Source organism: Neophocaena asiaeorientalis, unplaced genomic scaffold, assembly GCF_003031525.2.
Source record: "Neophocaena asiaeorientalis asiaeorientalis breed wild unplaced genomic scaffold, Neophocaena_asiaeorientalis_V1.1 scaffold256, whole genome shotgun sequence".
NCBI lineage: Eukaryota > Metazoa > Chordata > Mammalia > Artiodactyla > Phocoenidae > Neophocaena > Neophocaena asiaeorientalis.
Genome location: NW_020185324.1, coordinates 2,819,299 through 2,841,783, shown reverse-complemented (window position 1 = coordinate 2,841,783; position 22,485 = coordinate 2,819,299). Strand labels below are relative to the sequence as shown.

The 22,485-nt window shown below is 41.1% G+C and overlaps 1 protein-coding gene across 3 annotated transcripts in view; it reads right to left on the bottom strand.

The window, feature by feature from the left end:
* SMARCA2 (SWI/SNF related BAF chromatin remodeling complex subunit ATPase 2) overlaps positions 1-22,485 on the bottom strand; it is a 173,887-nt gene that overhangs the window by 78,524 nt on the left and 72,878 nt on the right. For all 3 annotated transcript variants that reach the window (XM_024734212.1, XM_024734210.1, XM_024734211.1), the window contains 6 exons: positions 21,064-21,177; positions 12,392-12,499; positions 11,887-11,973; positions 8,785-8,831; positions 6,367-6,533; positions 277-440 (listed from right to left, as the gene is read on the bottom strand). In XM_024734212.1, coding sequence (XP_024589980.1) covers positions 277-440; positions 6,367-6,533; positions 8,785-8,831; positions 11,887-11,973; positions 12,392-12,499; positions 21,064-21,177 — 687 coding nt within the window. The remainder of the gene's footprint in view (positions 1-276; positions 441-6,366; positions 6,534-8,784; positions 8,832-11,886; positions 11,974-12,391; positions 12,500-21,063; positions 21,178-22,485) is intronic.

The window sequence follows — 22,485 nt, the reverse complement described above, 5'->3', positions numbered from 1 at the left end:
GTCTTAAAACTAGGCAGAAACTTGAGTCTTTGTCCCCGAAACTTGAACTCTTCAAAGGTACACCAAAGGCGTGTGTAAGAGATCTCAATATCTATGTTCCAAGGGAGATAAGAAAACAGCCATAATAATGTGCTGGGCTATTTTCCCTTTGAGGAAATGGTCCACTCGTTTAGAAATGTGCTCTGCCCCATAAATGTATATGAGGGAGGGAACTGCTAGTCTCTCAGCTCCTCTCCAGAAGGAAGGCCTGGGCACCCAAGTCAGAGACATGCACACCTGATGAGGATTCCAGTCGCTGTCAAAGATGACCACGGTATCAGCTGCCTGGAGATTTAAGCCCAGGCCTCCAGCTCTTGTGCTCAGCAAGAAAATGAAATACTGGGACCCAGGTTCGTTGAATTTCTTCAGCAAAGCAGCACGATCTTCAGACTTGGTGGTGCCTGAGGGGATAAGAAAAATAAATTTGACAATTAACTCCTGTCTGAAAATGTCACAGAGTTAGACAAAAAGGCCTACTTCCTTGAGAAACAGACTCAGACTCCTCTTAGTATTGGTGAGGAAATCCCCTAAGGTTTTTGCACTTTTGAAAGGAACTTTGAACATCTTGCAATTAAAAAAAAAAAATAGAGAGATAGTAAGAGACTTTTCTCTAAATAAGAAGGAATACTCTGTCTACTACTCATTGTTCCAAAATGTTGAAGAGTTTAAACATTCTGACTGGGCATCTGTGAAACTTACATATCCTATAACATTCTTATGTCAACCTAAAACTTGGTGGAAACATTTCCTGAATTTTTTTTTTGCGGTACGCAGGCCTCTCACTGTTGTGGCCTCTCCCGCTGCGGAGCACAGGCTCCGGACGCGCAGGCTCAGCGGCCATGGCTCACGGGCCCAGCCGCTCCACGGCATGTGGGATCCTCCCGGACCAGGGCACGAACCTGCATCCCCTGCATAGGCAGGCGGACCCTCAACCACCGCGCCACCAGGGAAGCCCCCTCTGAATTTATTTTTATGCTTGAAAACACCAAATAATTTAACACACACACACACACACACACACACACACACACACACACACGCCTAAAAGATTGATTATAATGGCTTAAAGCTACTTTGCCAACAGGCTTTAGAGTGAGGACTTGTTCATGCCCAAGAGAATGGAAACAAAAGTAAATCTATTTCTACTATATTTTACCATTCAGATGGCTACTGAGCATGATCCGGCTGGTAAAAACATAAAATGTGAATGGAATATTTTTATCCTTGTTAGCAAGACTTGAAGCCAAAAAAAAGGAATCTCTCAGTTGGTTTCTCATGTTGATATTCTGCTCCGCTGAGTTATAAACTATAACCATACAAAGCAGCATGTAATACACCTGGCGATGGCTCACCCCATGGTATCTGATGAGACTCTGAAACAGTGAATAAGCAGAGAGTATGAAACCCCAGAGAATGGTACTCACTTTTAGGGCACCAAGGTACCCAGACTTGCATCTCAAATCAGCCCCTCAATCACATACAATGTATTTGTAATGTATTTACCTGGCCATTTCATGAACTGCATTGTGGAAAGGAAAAAAAACTACCATATTCCATCTGAATATATTTCACCAGAAAAGTGTAGCTGCAGAGTTCTGAAAAAGGTCTTAGGCTGTTGGGACATATATATATGTATGTTACGTGATAGTCCCTGACCACCTGTTGTACAAATATTATTTCTACATGGTGTTTTTTTTTTAACGATGAAAATATACCGAAAATTTATTTCAGAGGATTAAAACATCTAAGTGACTCCAGCTAATGGAATCGAGTTACTGTGGAGGTTCAAGTTCCCAAACATGGGGAGATCTGTTTTTCATATTAATAAAAACAGTAAGTACCCTCCTGAGGAGGGAAAAAGAACATTCCTGAATACAGCAAACGGGGATTAGAAACAAGGGGCTTTGGGAGTCCCCATTCAATGAAGCAATGTTCTTTAGAGCTCATTCTACTTTCCAAATCAGATTTCAAGTTTTGCAACCTGGTCAAATCCTGCAATGCTGAATTGTAAGAATTTAGATTTGCGGGGAGGAACGTGAAATGTGTTTTGTTAAACGAGGTTTCGAACACGTGGTGCCCTTTTTTCTCTTATTTTCAGAATTGGCTTTCTGAGATCACGATAAACTATCTGTTCAAGATGCTAATGGAAGACATGTTCTGGTCTATCATGAAACCATTTTGCTACACCATTTGCCCAGGTGCAATGACTTTTTAAAAAAATTACTCACATAGATTACTGGTTCACATATTTACCCTCTGCCTTAAAGTGAAGGAAAAGCCAAAGAAACCAAAAAAAAAAAAAAAAAAAAAAAAAAAAAAAAGCAAACACTTCCAAAATGGGGAAAGAAGGAGTTCCCAGAGATAATGGTATAGTCATCCCCTTTGTACCTATGGGTTATGCATCATCCAGGGATTCAACCAACAGTGGATCAAAAGTACTCCAAATTCCAAATTAAGAATTCCAGAAAGTTCTGGAAAAGCATAATTTGAATTTGCCAAGCACCAGCAACTATTTACATAGTATTAGGTATCATAAGTAATCTAGACATGATTTAAAGTATATGGGAGGATGTGCACAGATTGATTACATGCAAATACTACACTGTCTGTTTTTTGCTTGTTTGTTTGTTTTTTTAATTTTTGGCCATACTGCACGGCATGTGGAATCTTAGTTCCCCGACCAGGGATCAAACCTGCGCCCCCTGCATTGGAAGGCAGAGCCTTAACTACGGGACTGCCGGGGAAGTCCCACTACACTGTTTTATATTAGGGGCTTGAGCATCTGCAGATTCTGGTGTGTGTGGGGTTCCTGGAACCAAGCCCCCACCTTGGATACTGAGGGACGAGGGACCAACTGTATCTATTTTCTGACATCAGGGTACAAAAACTGTGCATCTATATACTAAGAGGGCAGAAGTTCACTTTTGATCCACTAAACTGAAAAATAATCAGTTAATAATTACATGCATTAAGATATAAATAAAACTAATTAGTGGATACGCCTACTTGGGATGAAATAACACTAAGTGAAAAATAAAGCACTGAAAAACAAAAGGGGTATCAAAATTATCTGGTCAAAAGAGTTTTTAGGCCCTATGCTAGACACTTGACGCAAACAGACGGACCATGTTATCTGGTGTGTATTTAAATCATATACGTAGCTTGGAACTTGACACATTATAAAGCCAGGAAAAAATATGATTGAATCACTTTTCATGCAAAGCTATGGCATTTCTTATTACAAGGTTCAGAATTTGCTGGGTTACCATTTCCATTAGTCAAAGGTTCTGCAAGCCAAGATCTCTGCTGTTCATGAGCGATCTTTGGGACACTGCTCGAGGAGAGTCAAACTACCGTGTCAGGGTTTAGCCCCAGCCAAAGAAATGCTGTTTGTAGGTGGGCACAGGATTTAAAGTATATCAAGTCCGCGTTCTTATAGGCTTTAATGTAGAACATAACCAAGCATACAACTAATAATAAGGGCAACTGTGATGAAAACTGCGGATTTTGCCAGAAGGAACACACTGCCTGGCTTTCATGATTAGTCACTTTAACTTAGTTTCAGCTGCTTTTGGAAAATGTTGTCTTCTGGGATGTAACTTCATCACTTGCTCTCACTCAAAAATCATTTCCAGTGAAAACAAAGACTATAATGGAATCGTAGTTAAATCTATTCATGCAACCATAATCTCTGCAGAGAAAAATCTACTTAACTGTCATCAAATTTTTTTTCCCCCTGAGGTCAAAAATCTGGGACATCAAATTCAGCAATGAAAATCTGAATTCATTTTAACAACTGGGTTAAGAGGGTGGTACAGCTGGCAGTGTGTGTACCAATTTATCCACGTGTATGTCGACTGTTTGCCATCAATTCTCTCTAACCCCAGAACAAATGGCTGCTGTTTCTTCCAGGTAGAAGCCCATGCAGCCTTCTCAATGACATCTGTAACACTTAACGGAACTTGCTTACTTGCCTCCTCCAACCTAACGGTAAGGCCTTTGATGGTAGGATCAGTGAGTAGCACATTCTCTTGTAATGGCCTGGTCATTTTCAATCAACCAACTTACAATTTATGAATTCAGTTCAAAATCAGTCTTCAAATGTCTCTAGGAAAGCAAGCTGCATTTTCAGAGATGGAATAAATCTTGCTGGATTTGCTAAAACTGATTCTAAACTAATTTCGAATCAGAGACATCTAAGTGAGAACTTGATTTCACCATTTGCTTCATGTGTAACCTATGGCAAGTTAACTCATCTCTCTAAACCTCTGTTTTCGCATCTGTTAAATGGGATCATACCTGTACCTGGTAAGAAGGGGATAACAGAAGCTTGGTTGTTGAGAAAATTAAATTAATAATGTACATGAAGCGCTTAGCCTGGCATCCCACATGTAGTAGGTCTTCCATAAACATTAGCTTTTATGACTATTATGGTTAATAACAATAAGGACAGCAACCAACAGAATATTAAAGATACTCTCTCAGGACTTTCCTGGTGGCGCAGTGGTTAAGAATCCGCCTGCCAATGAAGGGGACACGGGGTTGGGTCCTGCTCCGGGAAGATCCCACATGCCTCGGAGCAACTAAGCTCGTGCACCACAACTACTGAGCCTGCGCTCTAGAGCCCACGAGCCACAACTACTGAAGCCCGGGCGCCTAGAGTCCGAGCTTGGCAACAAGAGAAGCCACCGCAATGAGAAGCCCGTGCACCACAACGAAGAGTAGCCCCCGCCCGCCGCAACTAGAGAAAGCCCGCGCACAGCAACAGAGACCCAACGCAGCCAAAACATTTTTAAAAATTAAATAAAAATAAAGACACTCTCTCAAGCTGGTAAGAACACATTAGAGAGATTTGTTTCAAGGAAATCACTTCTTGAAAGTTTCCCAGACTCGAACATTCCAAGGTCACAGTCCCAAGAGAGCTGAGATTCCAAACGAAATGCCACAGAATAGTAAACAACAGTTCTACAGGACACCTGTGGGGGGCTGTACATCCAGGGAAAATAGAGCTGGCCGCCACCCCTGTCACTCAAGCAGCAGTGAAGGAGGGCTTGCCTTTCAAAGGAAGAATGCTGACAGAAGGCTGAACTTACCCCTCACAGAGAGGGAGGAGCCAATGCATCAGGTCAGAAGATGAGACACAGGCAGATTTGCCAAAAGACAGACTGTGGTTGACGTAACTGTGTCATGAATTCAGAATTAACATTGACTTAACCATTCCTCTGTTTTCAGTGACTTTAAGGAGGAGAGGCAAAAAAGATTTTTAAAAAATCAAGTCTGTCAGAGGTATAATTAATTTAAAAGTTAATAAGGCCCTAAGAGTTACACCATATAGAGAATTCACTTAAAAACTCAAGTAAGAGAACATAGGGCAGGTCCGAGGTTGGTAAATATCCAGTTATATCTAATTCACGGCAAAAGGGGAAGAAAATGTTGGACTGAAAATAAAACAACACCTTTTAATGGAACATGAACTTTAAATTTCCCATTTGACGATAACTTGAATATTGCATTGGATAAAAGTCGGTGTTCGTAACACCATGCAGGAATTCAACACCAGCCGGGCTATACATCAGCTCCTATCCCTACTTACTACTCTTTGAAAATGTTACCCCTGCCATAGTATGAAAATTTTGATAGCTTTAATCTCTGAAATGCTAGAGCTGCTACCCAAACCATATAGCAATTTAGGAAGTATCCCTAAATTTGTACTTTCTTCCATTCATATTTTCTGACTAATTTTTTAAGGACATGGTATTTAAATTTCACTCTTAAAATCAGGCCAATATTCTACATAGTTGGCAAAATCCAGCAAAGAGTGAAGGCCTGTCTCTTAACGTAGCATGTAGATATGTTCTATTTAGAAAGAGAAGCTTTAACGATAGATATAATCTTAAATGAACTCCAACAGTGTCACTGAAGAAAGGAGTCATAGCCTTTATCCCCCTAAAATATGCCTTCACAGAGAAAGCTAAAGGCTTATCAAAGTATTCTATATGGTGCACAGGTAACAGACAAGCCTAAGGGCAAGGAGAGTTTTTCAATTTTAGTTTAGTTTGGCTTATTTTAATTGTGGTACTTATAAGTGATCCTAAGTCCATTTGTATTGGTTTGTACGTGACATAAAGAGCAGCACAAATAATTTCAGCTTCTTTTAAGCTGGAGGATATAAAGACTGCTGTCTAGAGAAGCTGCACCCCACCCTGCTAGTTAATTCTTCAAGAATTTTACGGCTCCTTTTGGCTGAGATTGGAATTCGATCTCAGTGCCCATTATCCCTGCACTCTGGGTTGTGTGGCTTCAGAGCCTAATTCCTTACACACTTACCATCGAGGCGCAGGTAAAGGAAGTTCCGAAAAGCAAAGTAATCCTCCATGATGGTCATGAGAGACGTCATCTGGCAGAAAAGCAGCACGCGGTGATTGGTCGCTCTCAATTTTGGCAGAATACGATCGAGTAGCTCAAACTTTCCTGAGGCCCGATACAGCTCAGCCCTGAACCCAAAAAGGCAAAACAAGAAGACAGTATTACTGCTGTCTTCTTGAAGGATCCAGTAGAGCTTTGATTTTCAAATAGTGCCTTGTGCATAGTACACATTCAATAAGTAACTACAGAATGAATGAATGGATGAATGAATGAGTGAATGAGCATCCACTCCGAAGCAACTGAGACTCTTGCGTGGAAAGAATAAAACATATTTCTAGAAAACCCATAAAAAGTATATTATATACTCTAGGTATGAAGACAGTTTCTAGAAAGAAAAGGAAACCTAATACTTTGACTCTCTCAACTCTCCCTCCCTCTCTCTGTCTTTCCTACACATGCATATATGTATATGTTGTCATTTTTTTAAATCCCTAACTTATTAAGTACATAAAATTACTAATTTAGGGCGCTTAAGATTCATTGAAATACTTACTGAGCACCTACTATGTGCCAAGCACACTGCTAGGCATGTGTATAAGCAAAATGGAATCCCTGCCTTCCAAAGGGCTAATTAACAACTTGTGATAAGCCCTAAAAAGAAAAATAGCAAGTTGCTATGAGCGCTCACAGCAACATGTGACATCTTCTTTACATTAGAGCAGTGCTTGGCCAAACATCAGCCCCTGGACTGCTGTCTGTTTTTGTAAATAAAGTTTTATTGGAACACAGCCAGGCTCACTCATTTCTGTTTGCCTATGGACTGCTTTCAAGCTACCATGGCAAAGTTGAGCAGGTGCAACAGAGACTTTTTGGCCAGCAAAGGTGCAAACATTTGAGATTTGGCCCTTTGCAGAAAAGAATTTGGCAGCCAGTGGTTTAGAGCATCAAAGGTGACCCGCTAAAGAGCTAACAGTTTAGCTAAAACCTGAAATAAGCGAAAGGCAGCCAGGTGAAAAAGGTGGGCTTAGGATTGGAGAGGAGGAGATTCCAGGAAGCAGAAAGAGTATGTGCAAAGGCCCTGAGGAGTAAAAGAGCCTGGTGAGTCTAAAGAATTGAAAAAATGGTGTGTGTGGCTTAAGCTTAAGTCGGGGGGCAGAGGGGGATGCTGGGAGATGACAGCAGAGATGAAGAGGGTGGGAGGGGGGACAGATCCTGTAGGGCTCTATTAATTTTAGTTTTAAGTGCAACAGAAAGCCAATGATGGGTTTTAAACAGGGGGGTGACGAGATAAGACATCTTTTTAAAAGATCGCCATGTACGCTGTAAAGAATGGATTGGGGAGGGGACACAATCCTGGCTTACATAGAAATTCACATTAAAAAACACGATGATAGAGTGCTGTCAGATAGAGAAGAATGTTAGTGAGTTAAAGTAGAGTTCTTCTCCTCCACAAGAAACCACTCTCCTCTTTATCAACGGGGATGTGTCATATTATTAAAACTTAGTTGTAGGGGTGATGTTGTCGGGAAAACTCCCCAGTGCATGTGCAGTCTAGTCTATAATACTGAAACGTATCATTGGTAGTTGATTTTATGACACACAGAATAGACATTTTCAAGTGTAAGTCTTCCCAACATCCATCCCCTACTCTGAGACTGTCCTCCAAACACCCCCTAAGGCCGTGTTTTCAATATGCAACCCTGGCCAACCTGATGGCACCAGAAGTGAACAAAGGACCGAGAGAAAAGGAGACAAGGAGAGCAACACAGTCTGCCCTTGGGATCCAAGAATTGACCCCTTTATCCTAAAAATAAAAATTTCCCTGGTGCCACACAAGCAAAACAGAGACTTTCTATTAATGCAACATTCAGTTTTGTTGTGTTGCAGGCATGCATCTCTTCAATGTCCACTGCTAGTGAAAAATTATTTCTTATACAGACCATAGGCTAACAAATTACTGTCAAGGTGTATACACGCATAGCAGATGAGACATTTTCCTCTCATACACGTTAATGTTGAATATCAACTTGAGACTTCCTATGGTAAACTCGCTTTGAGCTCAAGCTACACTATCGGTTATAAGAACCCTTTGAAGCTCTGACAACGTTTTTAGAACGCTGGGACACTGTTAAGTCTATTAAAGGAGATCTATGTCCTTTGAATAGCAACTTGCTCAAGGCATGTAGTAATTTATGCCAGTAAAGTAAAAGGGAATGCTGATATCATTTTGGTTAACAACTTCTGTACCCTCTGCTGAGGAGAGAGGAGGGCTGAGGGGGCTGGCGGTATGTATTTGTGTGATAGGAAGCACTTCAGAAAGAAAAGTTAGGGAGGACCAACAGACTATGTTTTGGAAGAAAAAAAAAAATTAAGATTTACCCATTGATGACCCCATTTGAATAGCCCAGGTGTTCAGCAAAGGATTCCTTTAAAAGAGAGAGAAGAAAATGATTCTCAAAAACGGATCTGTAAATTATTAACTTAATGATTATTCTATTAGTGAGGTCATCCTATCTATTTCTAGAGCACAGTTAAATAAGATAATGAATAAGTAAGCAAACACTCGTTATACAATGAACCAGAAACTCAAAGTCTTTGAATTCAGACTATAGTTCTGCCAGAAACGTATGCCACAAGTCTGCAAGTCTCTAGACTCTCATACTGAGATGATAGGGCTAGTTCACTCATCAAACAGTGAGTAAGTGTTGACTGGCCCAGGGCTGTGGTAGGCAGGTACTGGGAATCCAGAAAAAAATGAAGTAGCTACCCCAAGGAGCTTAGAGTCTAGACTAGAGGAAGAGCTTCATACAAGCAAATCAAGATTAATATATACACATAAATACACTGTGGAAATAGTTAACAGTGAAAGTAATGATTATTTATGTACTACATACTGTAAATCTTAGTTTGGTGGAATCCTAACATCCCTTCCATCCTGTGCTTTTCTGTATTATAAATAAGGCTCTAAATGTATACCACCCCTCAGGTGACCGGCTTCCACTTTTAAAACACAGAACTTAATTACAGAATTCCCTCCTCACTGATTCTGTGGAAGAAATAAGTTGCTGTTCTCCATGTGACTTTCGCATTCCTTCCTTATGGGAAGGGAGACCATCTGTGGGGAGGAGAGCACGTCACACCTTCACATTAACCACCAGCTGTCTCCCTTCTCTGCTCCCCTTCCTTCCCAGATCACTGAAGCTTTCCTCCAAGGGGACCAGATCCTCCCTTTGGGCTTTGCTCCCAAACATGCTCATCATTTATGGCAGGCCCAGCCCCTCCGGAGGCTGCCCTGCCGGCAAAATTAACGCCAATGGACCTCAGCTAAAAACCCTACCCTGACTCCAAGCCTACCCTTTCGTCTCTACAGGTGCCATTCCTGACTAGAGATTTGGGTCTCATCTGACTCTCAGATGGTATGTGTTGACAGATGGTGATAAGGTCAGGTATCAGCAGCATTTTAAAAACACTGCTTTCATTTCTCTGGTTTGAAGATCCCCAGGGAGGCAGTGAGCCCAATCCAGAGACCAGGTTTCTAGTATGAAGTAGTATGAACAAAGGGTGTGTAAGCAAACAAAACGAAGACAAAAGCAAAATGCACACACCATCTCTGGTTCACAACTGTGATACCTTTGCAAATAACTGTGGGTCTCATTGCCAGGAATGTGCTCCTGAAAGTATTTTACATTAAAAAAACTGCAAATCAAAGTCTCTCTTTCTATTGACTGCTACTTAAAATGTCAACGTGCAGGCCAAGGAGGACACGTTACTTAGACCTAGCTTCTTTGATTCCCCCCTTCCCTCCCCAGGTGCTCCAGATAGAAGCTTGACAACCTCTCCCTTCCTGACACGGCCCAGTGTGTCTCAGAGGTTCATCTTGGTACGATAACCAAAATGAAGTTAAGATTGACACCTAATTTTCATAATTTCTAAGTCCTCAAACTCCTCTATACTTTTACAAAGTAAATATCTTAAAATTATTTTTAGGAAAAATAAGATAGTGGGTGACAGGTTGACCTGACATGACCCTGATCATTTTCATCAATAGATCTTTTTTTTTTGGTGGCTCCTCCAACCCAACATGTACCCCACTAACTCATGGATACCTTACAGCCCATTTATCACATTATTGGTTTACCAGACACTTCATACGTTATTTTTTTTTTTAAGTTTATCCTCCTGCCAGTCCTATAATCTGTTACCATCTGATGACAAGTCAAGTAGCTATGAGTGACTTACACCAAGTCACAGTCAAAAGTGACCTGGGGTACAGACTTATTACCACACGGTGGATTCTCCTACTATGTGTCTAAATAGGCTTGTTGGTGGGACCTTCCCATCCCTCCCTTTCTTCCTTCTTTCTTTTCTTCCTTCCTTCCCTACATCCATCCTTCCTTCCTTTTACTGTTGTCATTTCACTTATATCGAGGGCCTTTTACTCTATAAAGGAAGGGTTGCCTGCCCCTGAGGCAATAACAGTGTCAGAAGTTTTTCTAATTTCCCACCACAGGTGGGATAGGACTCCAGGACAGGAACAGAGGTGCGATATATACTGTCACCTAACAAGCGCGGTTACCAAAAAGAAGGAAGAAAAAAAGAATCTTCAAAGTCAAGAATATTTCAGTCTCATTTCCAGGAATATGTTTCTGAAAGTTAAATTCCTAGAACCTTCTATGTATTTATTTGTTAATAAGCTGGTGCCAACACGGAGCCTGCAGTGACTTGCCCCATGCCTCCTTCTCATCTGTAGTGGAAAGTAAGCAGTGCCCTGGCAAGTAACTGCCGCTAGGACCATATGCCTCTGCGGCGACACTGAAAAGTGGAGGCTACAACTGTGGCCCCTTTTCCTTCCTGCTCAAGTCGATGGCTCCTACTGGGGTGAAATTGTCAACTTTAGGAAACTCATTCGCATGTAGCGAACAGGGCAGAGTACGTCCTCTCCCCTAAAAATAGCTTCCTAGAGACCAGAGCCTCAGGATAAAAGCCTGTATCTACACTGTCATGAAAGAGGCCAGAAAGGAAAAAATACAAATCTAAGTAACAGACTAAAGTCAGTGACTTTTACAGAGAACATCCTTCTGTTCAACGGGTTTGAACACATTATTTTAATATTTTCCACAGCGTCCTTCTGAAGAAGCTGGATGTATTTATCATTATCTTCCATTTCGGAGCTCCTACTATAACAAGGCCCATCACAGCACCTACCCAAACCCACATAATGAGCCATAGCTTACAGCATTTTCTCACTACTTGAACCTCCTGGTTATAAAATTCCAGATGCGCAAGTGTCTGGTGCCAATGAGAATCCATAACTAGAAAATTCATGTTTGTTAATTCTGCTCTTCAAGCTATCAGACCATGTTGTTTCAACTTCCACACGTTTTAACGCTCTTTTATTTTGTCTTAAAAAAAATTGTCTGCATGGTATTAGTAGGAACAGCACAGTAAGGATCAGGGTCACGACAGAGAACGCTGACTTACCTCAATGTGCTGAAACATATAGGGGTGATTGCAGATTTTTCTCAACTGCATGATAGTGTTCATAAGTGTCTTAGCGCCTCCTTTCCCCTAAGAACAAGTAGAGTGAAAATAGAAGTTATTAATTGACCAGGTATTTCCCATTATCACAGCTGTCTATTCCCTGGAAGCATGGAACAGATGCTCGGGGAATGAAACTGGATTGTGAAACCTCCTATAATGCCACCACACCCTTAGGCAGCTATCTTCCGTGCAGAAATGACATGAGCATAGCTAACTATTTTGGTGATACGAACACCAAGATGGTGTTCGTTTCTAACTGCTCCTCGGCAGTTTGCAGGTAAGAGGCTAAGAGATTTTCTTAGGCAGCAACAATAGCTCCAGAAAAAGCCCAGTAATTCGCTTCGACAAATCAGCATTAGCAGGGATGTTTCCTAGGAGTATCCAGTGTCACAGCCCCAAGAAGATACATGACAGCAGCTTGAGTTCAACGTCTTTCACAACGTACCTTCTTATCTTTCTCCGAACCGTCTGTGAGGAGGATCCCTTTGGCTTGCATATGGCGATACAGAATCTTCTGCAGAGCTGACATGTCACACTTGATCACGTATTCAACCTGGGGAAAAAGAACAGTAAGTAGAGCGGGAGAGAGAAGGTGCCTGTTCTAAGAAGACTGTTGAGACATGGCTGCTGGTGGCACTCCTGGAACCACAAAGGTATCTCTCTTGCCCCCCTCTTGGATTCACGGAGGAGATGGGGTGGGGAGGTGGTAGTGATGGAGAGGACCACAGTCGTCACTACTAAAGGTACCATTATACTGTAGGGACCTTCAAAAGGCTGTATGTCATTGACCATTGACACTAGGGTCATGTTTTCGGACATTTCTTTGCCTTGTTCCATACTTGAGAGAGAGAGAGGCTGGCAAACTGTTCAAATTCAAAGATGTTCCACACAGAGTATTTTCTTTTCTTTTTTTTTTTTATAGTATTTCCTCTGCTTCCCACCTATACCTCCTTTCCTATGAACAGAACAGTTTTAGGAAAAACAGTGCTTGGCCAATAACCTCTGATTTTCTTTGGAAAACATTTTTTAAAGGGTCCTAGGTGGCTACCCCCAATACCGATCTGAAAAGGAGATTCATGAGAGCCCTAGGTTGACTACATGTAATTACCCTCTGCTTTTGAAGGATGAGAGGATACTACCCTAGTGAGGATAACAGGCAAAAGAGAGGAATTAATCCACAATTGGATGCAACTTTAGGACCATATTCTTTAGAGGCGAGGCCACATGTGCTTCCATTCTGAAATAACAGAAAAATCCAATTTAAAACAGTGAAAGGGAATTCATGTGCTGGTGGTTTCATACACACCTGCAATACTTCTCTCACGCTCCTAATGCACACAATCTGCCTTGATTATTTCCTATTATTGTTTTTCTTTATTAAAAAAAATCCCCAGAATACAAATGTGAAATTTTCATAATAAACATCAGATCAATGCCTAGAAATCTGCAGAACGTGATTAAAAGCAAAGCAGCAAGCTGCCTAATGTTTAACAAACTGATTAAAAATGATCAGGTTATTTTCAGCTCTGAGGGCCAGGGCGAGGAGGTCACAGATGAAGAGAAGTTGAATATTCATTCGATTGTTGCTTTAGAAGGAACCTGTCAGGCCAGCCAGAACCGCAACTAATAGCCTTTTGCTACTCGTTTTCATGCACCAAATCAGATTAGAGAAAGGTGGATTCTTCTGCAGAAAAGTTAAGAAAAGCAAGTGACCTGCCATAGACTTGTTTTAGTTTTTGATGACTTTCTTGGCCAGGGTGGAAAAAACATCTCCAAGCTTAATAAATAAGGATGCACTATTCGTACAGGCTTTGTGCTCCACAGACTTGATGCTGCATGTTTTCAAAGTACTCCGGCTTTTTCAAGAGCTGTTAACTCTCCACGAAACTTGATGACGGTGTAGAAAAATGTTAAACAACTTCAGACTTTAACAAGCATAATGATAAAAATGACACCAAGGGCTAGTATTATTGAGTTCTTTCTATGGACCAGGCCCCGTGCAAAAATGCTTTATGTGCCCTCTCCCATTTCACTACACAAGAGCTGTAGGACAGTTACATTTAGTGGTGTTCGAGTTTTATAGGTAAGGAAACTGAGCATCAGAAAGGTTAAGTGACGGGGTTGAAACGACGCATCTATTTAATGGTGCAGTTAGGATCGAACCAGACTCGACTTCCTTAAGCTCTATGCTAAGGATGACCACGGAGACTTTTAGGTTTCCCAGTTCTGCCCTGATGGTTCACCTTCACCTGGGCCTCCCTGCCAGCCAGCTTGTGCACACTTTCCTGAATGTGGAAAGGAGGGCTGAGGCTTGCTTGTGAGTACGTTAGGAGACAGAAGAACCAGAACGAGGGACTGGACCCTCAACCTCCTTCCCATCATTTAGCTGCTGCTAAGAGCTGGAGGGGAGGGAGTTTGGGAAGCAGGAGGCACGCATGATGATGCCACGCAGAGAGGGATGTCAAACACCCCCAGAGGGGCCAAGTCAGCAGAGAAGCGAGCTCAACCCTAGAAGCTGATGGCTGCTGTAGGAAGGTGATGTTCCCCCCAGCCCTCCTCCCAAGCACAATTAGGGGGTACCAGAAGCTAGTTCGATACACATCATCAAAATCACCATCCTAAGTTTCACGACTATATTTTACGTTTGCTCCCTGTAACCTCCCAAACAAGTCCAAGCTATTTTGTTTGTCTTTGTACTTTCCCCCAGGCCTGGGGTGAGGGTCCTTAGTCTTAGGGCTTCCTTTCCAAATTTTACTCTCCCCGAGGGCTCTCTGCAAGATCTTCCCCAATCACATCTATCAGCCAAAGTCAATCTTCCTTTTCATTTCCCGCAAAGAAGTGGTCATTAAACTTTTCTGATGGCAGTTCCTTACCAGGAAGACATGCTAAAGCACCTCTTCCCAATACACGCCCATATATTTAACTATGAATTATATGCATGTGCGGACATTAATGTCTCAAAACACAAATTACCTTTGGGACAGGGGTCAATGTTAAAGGCAGTTGATTTATATCTACATTTCAAGAGGCCAATTTGATGACATCTAATTTTTGGGGTTATAATGGGGCTGGTGAAAACCCACACTAGGAACAGGAGAGGTGGCAGGACTGCCCTTTTCCTACCGTCCATCTGTGCTTACGTCATCCGTCTTGTTTTCAACCTGCAATCCTTTGCAGAATCTTTTAAAGCCCTTCATTCATTCTGAGGGCCGGGGGTGTCAGTTTAGTTAAAATGAGATCATCCTAAAATCCTTTTATCTGGATACGGGGAAACCCGCAATGCTCACAGTAGGCAGAAAGCGCAGGAACCAGGCTGTGACGGTGAGCGGATATCTGATGCCCCAGGTGGAGGTGCTTCCCGTCACACTCCCGCCCGGGATAACTGATACAGTCTAAGCAAGGTATCCTGACTTTCTGATGTGCATACATACCACACGGGTACCAGTGTCCATCTGTATGTTAAATTAATAAAGCTTATTTTTTTTTATTTTTAAGAGAAAAAGTAATATAAATGGAAGCTCTAAAATCTTCTTCCCACACCTCAATGGATACTAACTAGTAAGCACCTCCCCACATACTCACACACACACCCTTGTGTGCTCTGGGGACCCCTCTCCTAAAGCACTTGAAGGCCTGGATCCTTCCTCCTGATGGGGTGGATGCCGCTGCCTTTCATTGTCATGCCATCGTTCAGTGATATCTCCCACCATGCCTCCAATTTCTGGTACAGCTCCTGCACCTTCCAGCCCCGCCCAAGGGCAGTGCAGCGCACAGATCAAGCCATCAGAGCTACGCATTGAGAAAAGGGCAGACTGAAGAATGCTAAAGTAGACATGCAGACTGACAGTGGCGAGGAGAGGAAAGTCTTTGTAATCAACACGCCATCTCAAACTCTGTTGGGTCTGGGTCGCCTCCAGAAAACATGACGGTCCCTGATTAGAGCATGAATTTGAAAGTTCCTCAAAATATGCCGGTGTTGAAGGAAATAAAATCTATGACTCTTTAACAGGGATGATTCTCCCAACAAGTTAGGCTTATGAGAGCCACTGGGACTATTATTTTCAAATTATATGTAAAATTGGGGTGTCAGCCTCATGGACATGACAGTTATCTCCTAAGACTCCTTATGTTAGTAATGATCAAATTGGTCCCTTCAGGGAGCTAAATTGGGCGGTTATATTGGCCCAGACTCTCCTCCCATATAACCCTGTAAAAGTTTTCAACCTTTATTCATAGTTTCTCCCTAAACACTATTCCTCACTTATAATTTCCCTTCCAAAAGGAGGTATTATTAGACCAATAAATCCAGACTACTGTGTGTGATATATTACCACTTTGTGAATTGAGATTTCCAAGATTAAATTTATGAAAGTCCCAGGTTCTAGAATCTATGGCAAGAGAGGAACAAAGTGATGATTAATTACATCAAGCATTCTAAATTTTTATATAACGAATATAAAAGCTGCCCATCTAAACAATGCTTTTTTGTGGTTGTATACAGATTATATCAAAATCAGGGTCGATTTTAGGTAGGTCAACCTCTAGTTAATCTCAGACATTGTATACATATTTTAGCATATTTAGACACACACACAGCCAATGGCAAGTACAGTTGGATCTTGATTATACAAAGGGGAAAGTCAGCACAGACAACCTCAAATGGGAGCTAAATCGAAAAATCAATTTTTCTTTAGCTTAAGTTAGGTTTTATATAATCCCTTTTCCATGAATTGCGCTTCTTCCGTAAGTATAAGGAATGGATCTTATGCCAGCAGCTTGGTGGTGGTGTTGGGAGGGGCCTGGAGACAGTATATTCTCTTGCTCATTAGGTGTTTCATTAGACTCATTAAGTCATTAAATATTCATTGATTAAAACTAATTTTTATTAAATACTCATTGATTAAAACTAGTTTTTCTATGAAGTAGAACTGCATTTATCAAACTGTGGCCCTTCTATGCCTGCTTTGGTTTCATCTGAGGAAATACAGACTCCTGAGGTCACTCCCACTATACTGAACAGAATTACTGGGGCTAGGGCTGGTACTCTGTACTTTTAAGAGTTTTTCTATCTGAAAACTCAACAATAAGAAAAGAAATAATTGGGAAAAAAACAGGCCAAAGATTTAAGCACCACTTCATCAAAGAAGACACATGTATGCCAAATAAACACACGAAGACGAGTCACAAGTTATCAGCACACAATTATTGAAACGGCCAACAGCGTTAAAAACTGAAAATATCAATTATTGAGGAGAATGTGGAGGAACTGGAATGCTCATACATTGCTGGCGGGACGACAAAATGGTTCAGACTCCTTAGAAAACCATTCGGAAGTTTCTTATAAAGTTATGTGTACATTTACCATATGACCAAGCAAGCCCACTCCTAGATATTTAGTAAAATGAAACGAAAACCTGTGTTCACACAGAAACCTATACACAAATGTTCATAGCAGACTTATGCATAACCATCAAAAACTAGAAACAACCCAAATTTCCTTCAGTTAAATGGATAAACAAACTCTGCTGCATCAATATAATAGAATATTATTCAACAATAAAAATGAACCAATTAGTGATACATCCAACACCTTGGATGTATCTCAAATTCATTACACTAAATGAAAAACCAGATGCAAAAGGTCTGATGAGACACATTGTCTGATTCCCTTCATACAACATTCTGGAACAGGCAAAACTACAGGGATGGAGAACAAATTAGCGGTTGCATGAGGCTAAGGGTAGAGGGACAGTTTGACTAAAAAGTGAGAGCACTAGGAAATTTTTGGTCGGGGGGACAGGGAGACAGAATTGTTCTGTATTTTGATTGTGGGTAGAGGTAACGTAGCTATGTATTTGTCAAAACTCAGAACTATACACCAAAAAGAGTGAATTTTATTATACGTAAATTAAAAAATAAAATGGGGCTTCCCTGGTGGCGCAGTGGTTGAGAGTCCGCATGCCGATGCAGGGGACACGGGTTCGTGCCCCAGTCCGGGAAGATCCCACATGCCGCGGAGCGGCTGGGCCCGTGAGCCATGGCCGCTGAGCCTGAGCATCCGGAGCCTGTGCTCCGCAACGGGAGAGGCCACAACAGTGAGAGGCCCGTTTACCGCAAAAAAAAATAAAATAAAAAATAAAAAATAAATAAATAAATAAATAAATAAAATGGAAATCCACTGCCCTGATTCTTTTTCATGAAAACATTGGAGCATCACTTCTATAAAATATTTAGCCTTTTCCTGCCATCGGCCACAATTCCTTTCTAGATTCCTTATGCAGCCTGAGAAAGACATATATGTTGTTTGTGGCTACAAGCAGATGGTGGCAGAAAAAAGCTCCTTACCCCCAAGGATGACACTTAAATGGCCAATCTTCCCCAGATTAAAAAAATCCTAACAAGGTAGAAAGAGCAAAGAGTGAAAACTGGCCAAACCACATCGATAACAGCTACGTACACATGTCAAGTGATCAGTTCCCCTATTCGCCATGAAAAGGTTGTGGGGACAGAGATGGGGCAGGAACACAGAAAGTGCCAGGACCAGGGAACAGTGAGAAAGAACTTGAAGTGAACAGGGAAGCAGAACCAGAAGTCAGCAACAGAAACAGCAGTGTGAGTAGAAAGTAAGGACTCTGGTGGTAGCAGCTGTCACCAGTTGAGCCCTTACCACGTGCCAGGCATAGTGCTATGAGTACTGCATCCATTCAGTCCTCTTCTGTGAAGCAGGTATTGTCTATTTGCCAGTTCACTGATGAGAACACTGACACCCACTGGGTTAAGAGACTTGCCCAAGCTCACATAGCTAGTATGAGACGGAGAATGCAGTGGGGACCCAGGTCCACTCTGGCGGGCGGAGCCCATGACTTCCACTCCACCAAGTTGCCTCCAGGTAAAGGTAGACAGATAATTCAGTCATACCTTGGAGACAGGGCGGGTTCAGTTCCAGACCAACAAAAGAAAGGGAATATGGTAATAAAGCAAGTCACAAGAATTTTTTGGTTTCCTAGCACACATAAGTTATGCTTACACCGTACTATAGTCTATTAAGTGCGCAATAGCGGTGTCTAAGAAAATTGGACATACCTTAATCAAAAACTACTTTATTGTTAAAAAATGCTAGCTCTCATCTGAGCCTTCAGTGAGTCATAATCCTTTTGCAATGGTACATCAAAGATCACTGATCACAGATCACCGTAACACATAAAACAATAATGAAAAGGCTTGAAATATTGCGAGAATTACCAAAACGTGACACAGAGACATGAAATTAGCCTATGCCGGAAAATGGTGCGGACAGACTTGCTCAACGCAGGGTTGCCACAAACCTTCAATTTGGGGGGAAAAAAACATGGTATCTATGAAGGGCAATGAAGCAAAGTGCAATGAAATGAGGCATGCCTGTATATCACACACAGGGTGTTTAACATACCTCCAATATAAAAGTCTGGATATTAAACAGTACGTGTGTACTTTACGTCAGAAACATGCTCTTGAAAATCTAATCCTAGATTTTTAAAATTTATCGATACTCAGGAAGTCTTCTTGTGAAAAGAGCTGTGAAATCAATATTTCAGTAAAGCAAAGAATCCCTTTGTGATATGACCAATCACCCCATAATCCTTACGCTGCAAAATTTGGATTTTAATACAATGGATTTTCTTAAAGCAGGGCATACTTTCAACTTGTAATGTGTTTTTAAAATATCTATCTATATTAGCCATTCAAGACTGGCTCAGAGTAATGAGTAACAAGATTAAGAAGTTTTATGGAATGAATAAATGAAGAACTTCAGTTAATTGCCTTTTATTTTATAGCTCTTCTAAAGAAACAAAAGGAAGTATGGGACAAATTAAAATCTTTAACATTCCGTCTCTATAACTTGCAGGATCTCAGTAACATTCAAGGCAGCCACATGACCACTGTACCCATTCCCCAGCTTATTCTGTAACTAAAGTCCATACTGAATAGAAAGGGGGTTACCCAAAGATGCCAAGACCACACGAAGTCAAAGAAATATCAACGGCATTCAATCCCCAAGATGCATTCACTAGCAAAATAAAATACTCAGATATTTAGGTTTTCGCTGGGAGAAGCATGGTGTAAGAACCGTGTTAATATTTAATGTTTTTCCAACTGCTAATGAATAGGGGCTTAGGGATCAAAATTCTCTCTTAGCAAAGTGATCAACTTTGTATACTATCTTGCCAATCCCACTTAAAACTGGGCAGGATGAACCAATCTGTTCAAAAAATAGAGTCATTAAAACACAATGATGCAAAACACACATTTCACAATTGGCTCCCCTAAAGAGAAAACTCACATCAAACTATCTCATGCAACAAACAGTGCACGATGCCAAACAATCTATCTTTAAGAGAATGAAACGTAGAACTCCAGTGTGTGCGGTTCCAAACTATGATCAAAAACATATTAAACCAATACCCAAATCCAACCCCAAAATGTGGAGCTAAGGGCTCAAAAGACATTCTAAAGCACTGAAAAATCAGTGTCCAAAAAGTCATCTGAAAAATATTTTTTAAAATGTTCACGGGAACTTAAATTAGATGATGTGTCTGTAACTTGCAGGAACCCTATTTTTCACTTACTATCAGAACTGTGACATCCCAAGCATCCAACAGTAAACACATTACCGGGAAACCTGGCAAATGTTTACCACGTCCCTTGGTACTGATACAAGCCCCAAACTCAAAGGCTTATGTGGCTCAAAGCAGAACATTTCTATGGCGCCCGCAAGAGTGAACTCAACGAGGTTAGTAAAAAGAAAAAATCTAAAGTTAAAACAGAATGTTAATTCATGTAATGTTAAGTGAATGTAAGTTAAAGCTAAAATGTAGTGAGACTTAATGAATTTGGTTATTTTTTAAAATCTGCCCCCAAAATTTTGGAAACCAAGATGAAATGCTAAAATTTCCCTTCTCTCTCTACATTAAATCCCCTAGCTTCCATCTAACAACAACAAAAAAAATCCTTTAAGATATTTCCCAGTTACCTGGAACTAAAACACATGCCTGCTGTTTCCGAAACACAATTTCAGGGGCAGGTAGTCCAAATGTATTGGCAGGGGAAGAAAGCACAACTTTTGAATTTGCAACATACTTTTTCTGGAAGCTGGGATTCAACTTCTTTCTTCAGTCTCCTCAGTAAAAATGGTCTCAACACCTTATGCAGACGCCTGATGATCAGTATAGTTTCTTCTTCATTTAAGTCCACCTATAAGAGAACCTCAGATGAATTTGATCTTTTGCTTTTTTAAAAAAAAAGATCTTTCATGCAATGACTCTTCACGTTACATTTATTATTGGTTTCAATATATGATTGAAATTTTATGTGCATTAAGGCTAGGTTTATACCCATCATGTACACCTCAGAATGCTGTTCCCACCTTCCTACCAGGTGGTAACAGAACAGCCTCTAAACGGGTGTCTTGGTCTGAAGGCTGAGTTTTGTAGAAAACGGCCCAGAGCCATCACTTTTAGATCAGGAGTGTTAACAGCTCAGAATTTTATGGGATATGATTGCAGTAAAGGCTGACTAAAGGCTGAGGTGGAACACGAGTAAAAGGGCAATAGTTAATGTGTTCTTCCTTCAGACTGAAGCATTAAGTTAGGCTCTTAACTTTGATTGTCTCAGATGCAGAAACATACCAAGGGAACAGGGCCTGAACCTGAAAAGAACAAGAGTGGATCCAGATTACGTCGGTGGCTTTCTAAGCCCCTCTACCTGCATCCTCCTTTGCTCTGCTCTGATCTTGTTCAAGTTCAGTCCTGTTTATATATAACTCCTTCGCTTTCTCTTTCACCTTCCTCTATTCACCTCTAGGGGGCAGAGCTGATTGACGTTACCTTCTCCAAATGGGCAAGCCAGTGAATTCCTAACAAAAGGCTAATGTACCTGTGACATCTCAAAATTAAAGGGCCAAATAGTTCCAACACAAATTTCCCTAAAGCATGTTAAGTGGCTTTTCGTTCCTATAGTGGAAGGAACGATAATAAGAAATTTGAAAATGGCTACTCCGGGGTTTGAGGAGTATTTATATATACACACAAGACTGAGGCTTACACTAAAACCTGAAAACAATGTGTAAAGAAAATTAGTATAAACCAGTTTGGTTTTACATACAAACTCTTAATGCGGAAATGGTTTAAAGGGAAGCCCAAGTTTATAACAAGGAAATATTTCTTTTTAAGGTTTATATTCGGTTGGTTGAGTTGTGGTTAAATAGATTGAACAAATATCTCTGCATTTATCCTCCTTGTGGCCTGTAGCAGTTAAGCATTCCACCAGCCAGAAACACCCTCTGTTGGCCTGGTTAACACACTGGCAAAAGACAATGGGATTAGGACACCCTAGATCCTAGATCTTACATCCATTATTAGATCCATTTTCTTTGGATGGAAAAATATCCCTGGAGTGAGAACATACACATCCACTGATTGGCTTCCTGATACTTTACAACACTGTAAACCACCCTATGGGTTTTCTGTGGCTCTAGTGTTCTCAGCTTTAGGTCTTTTCATT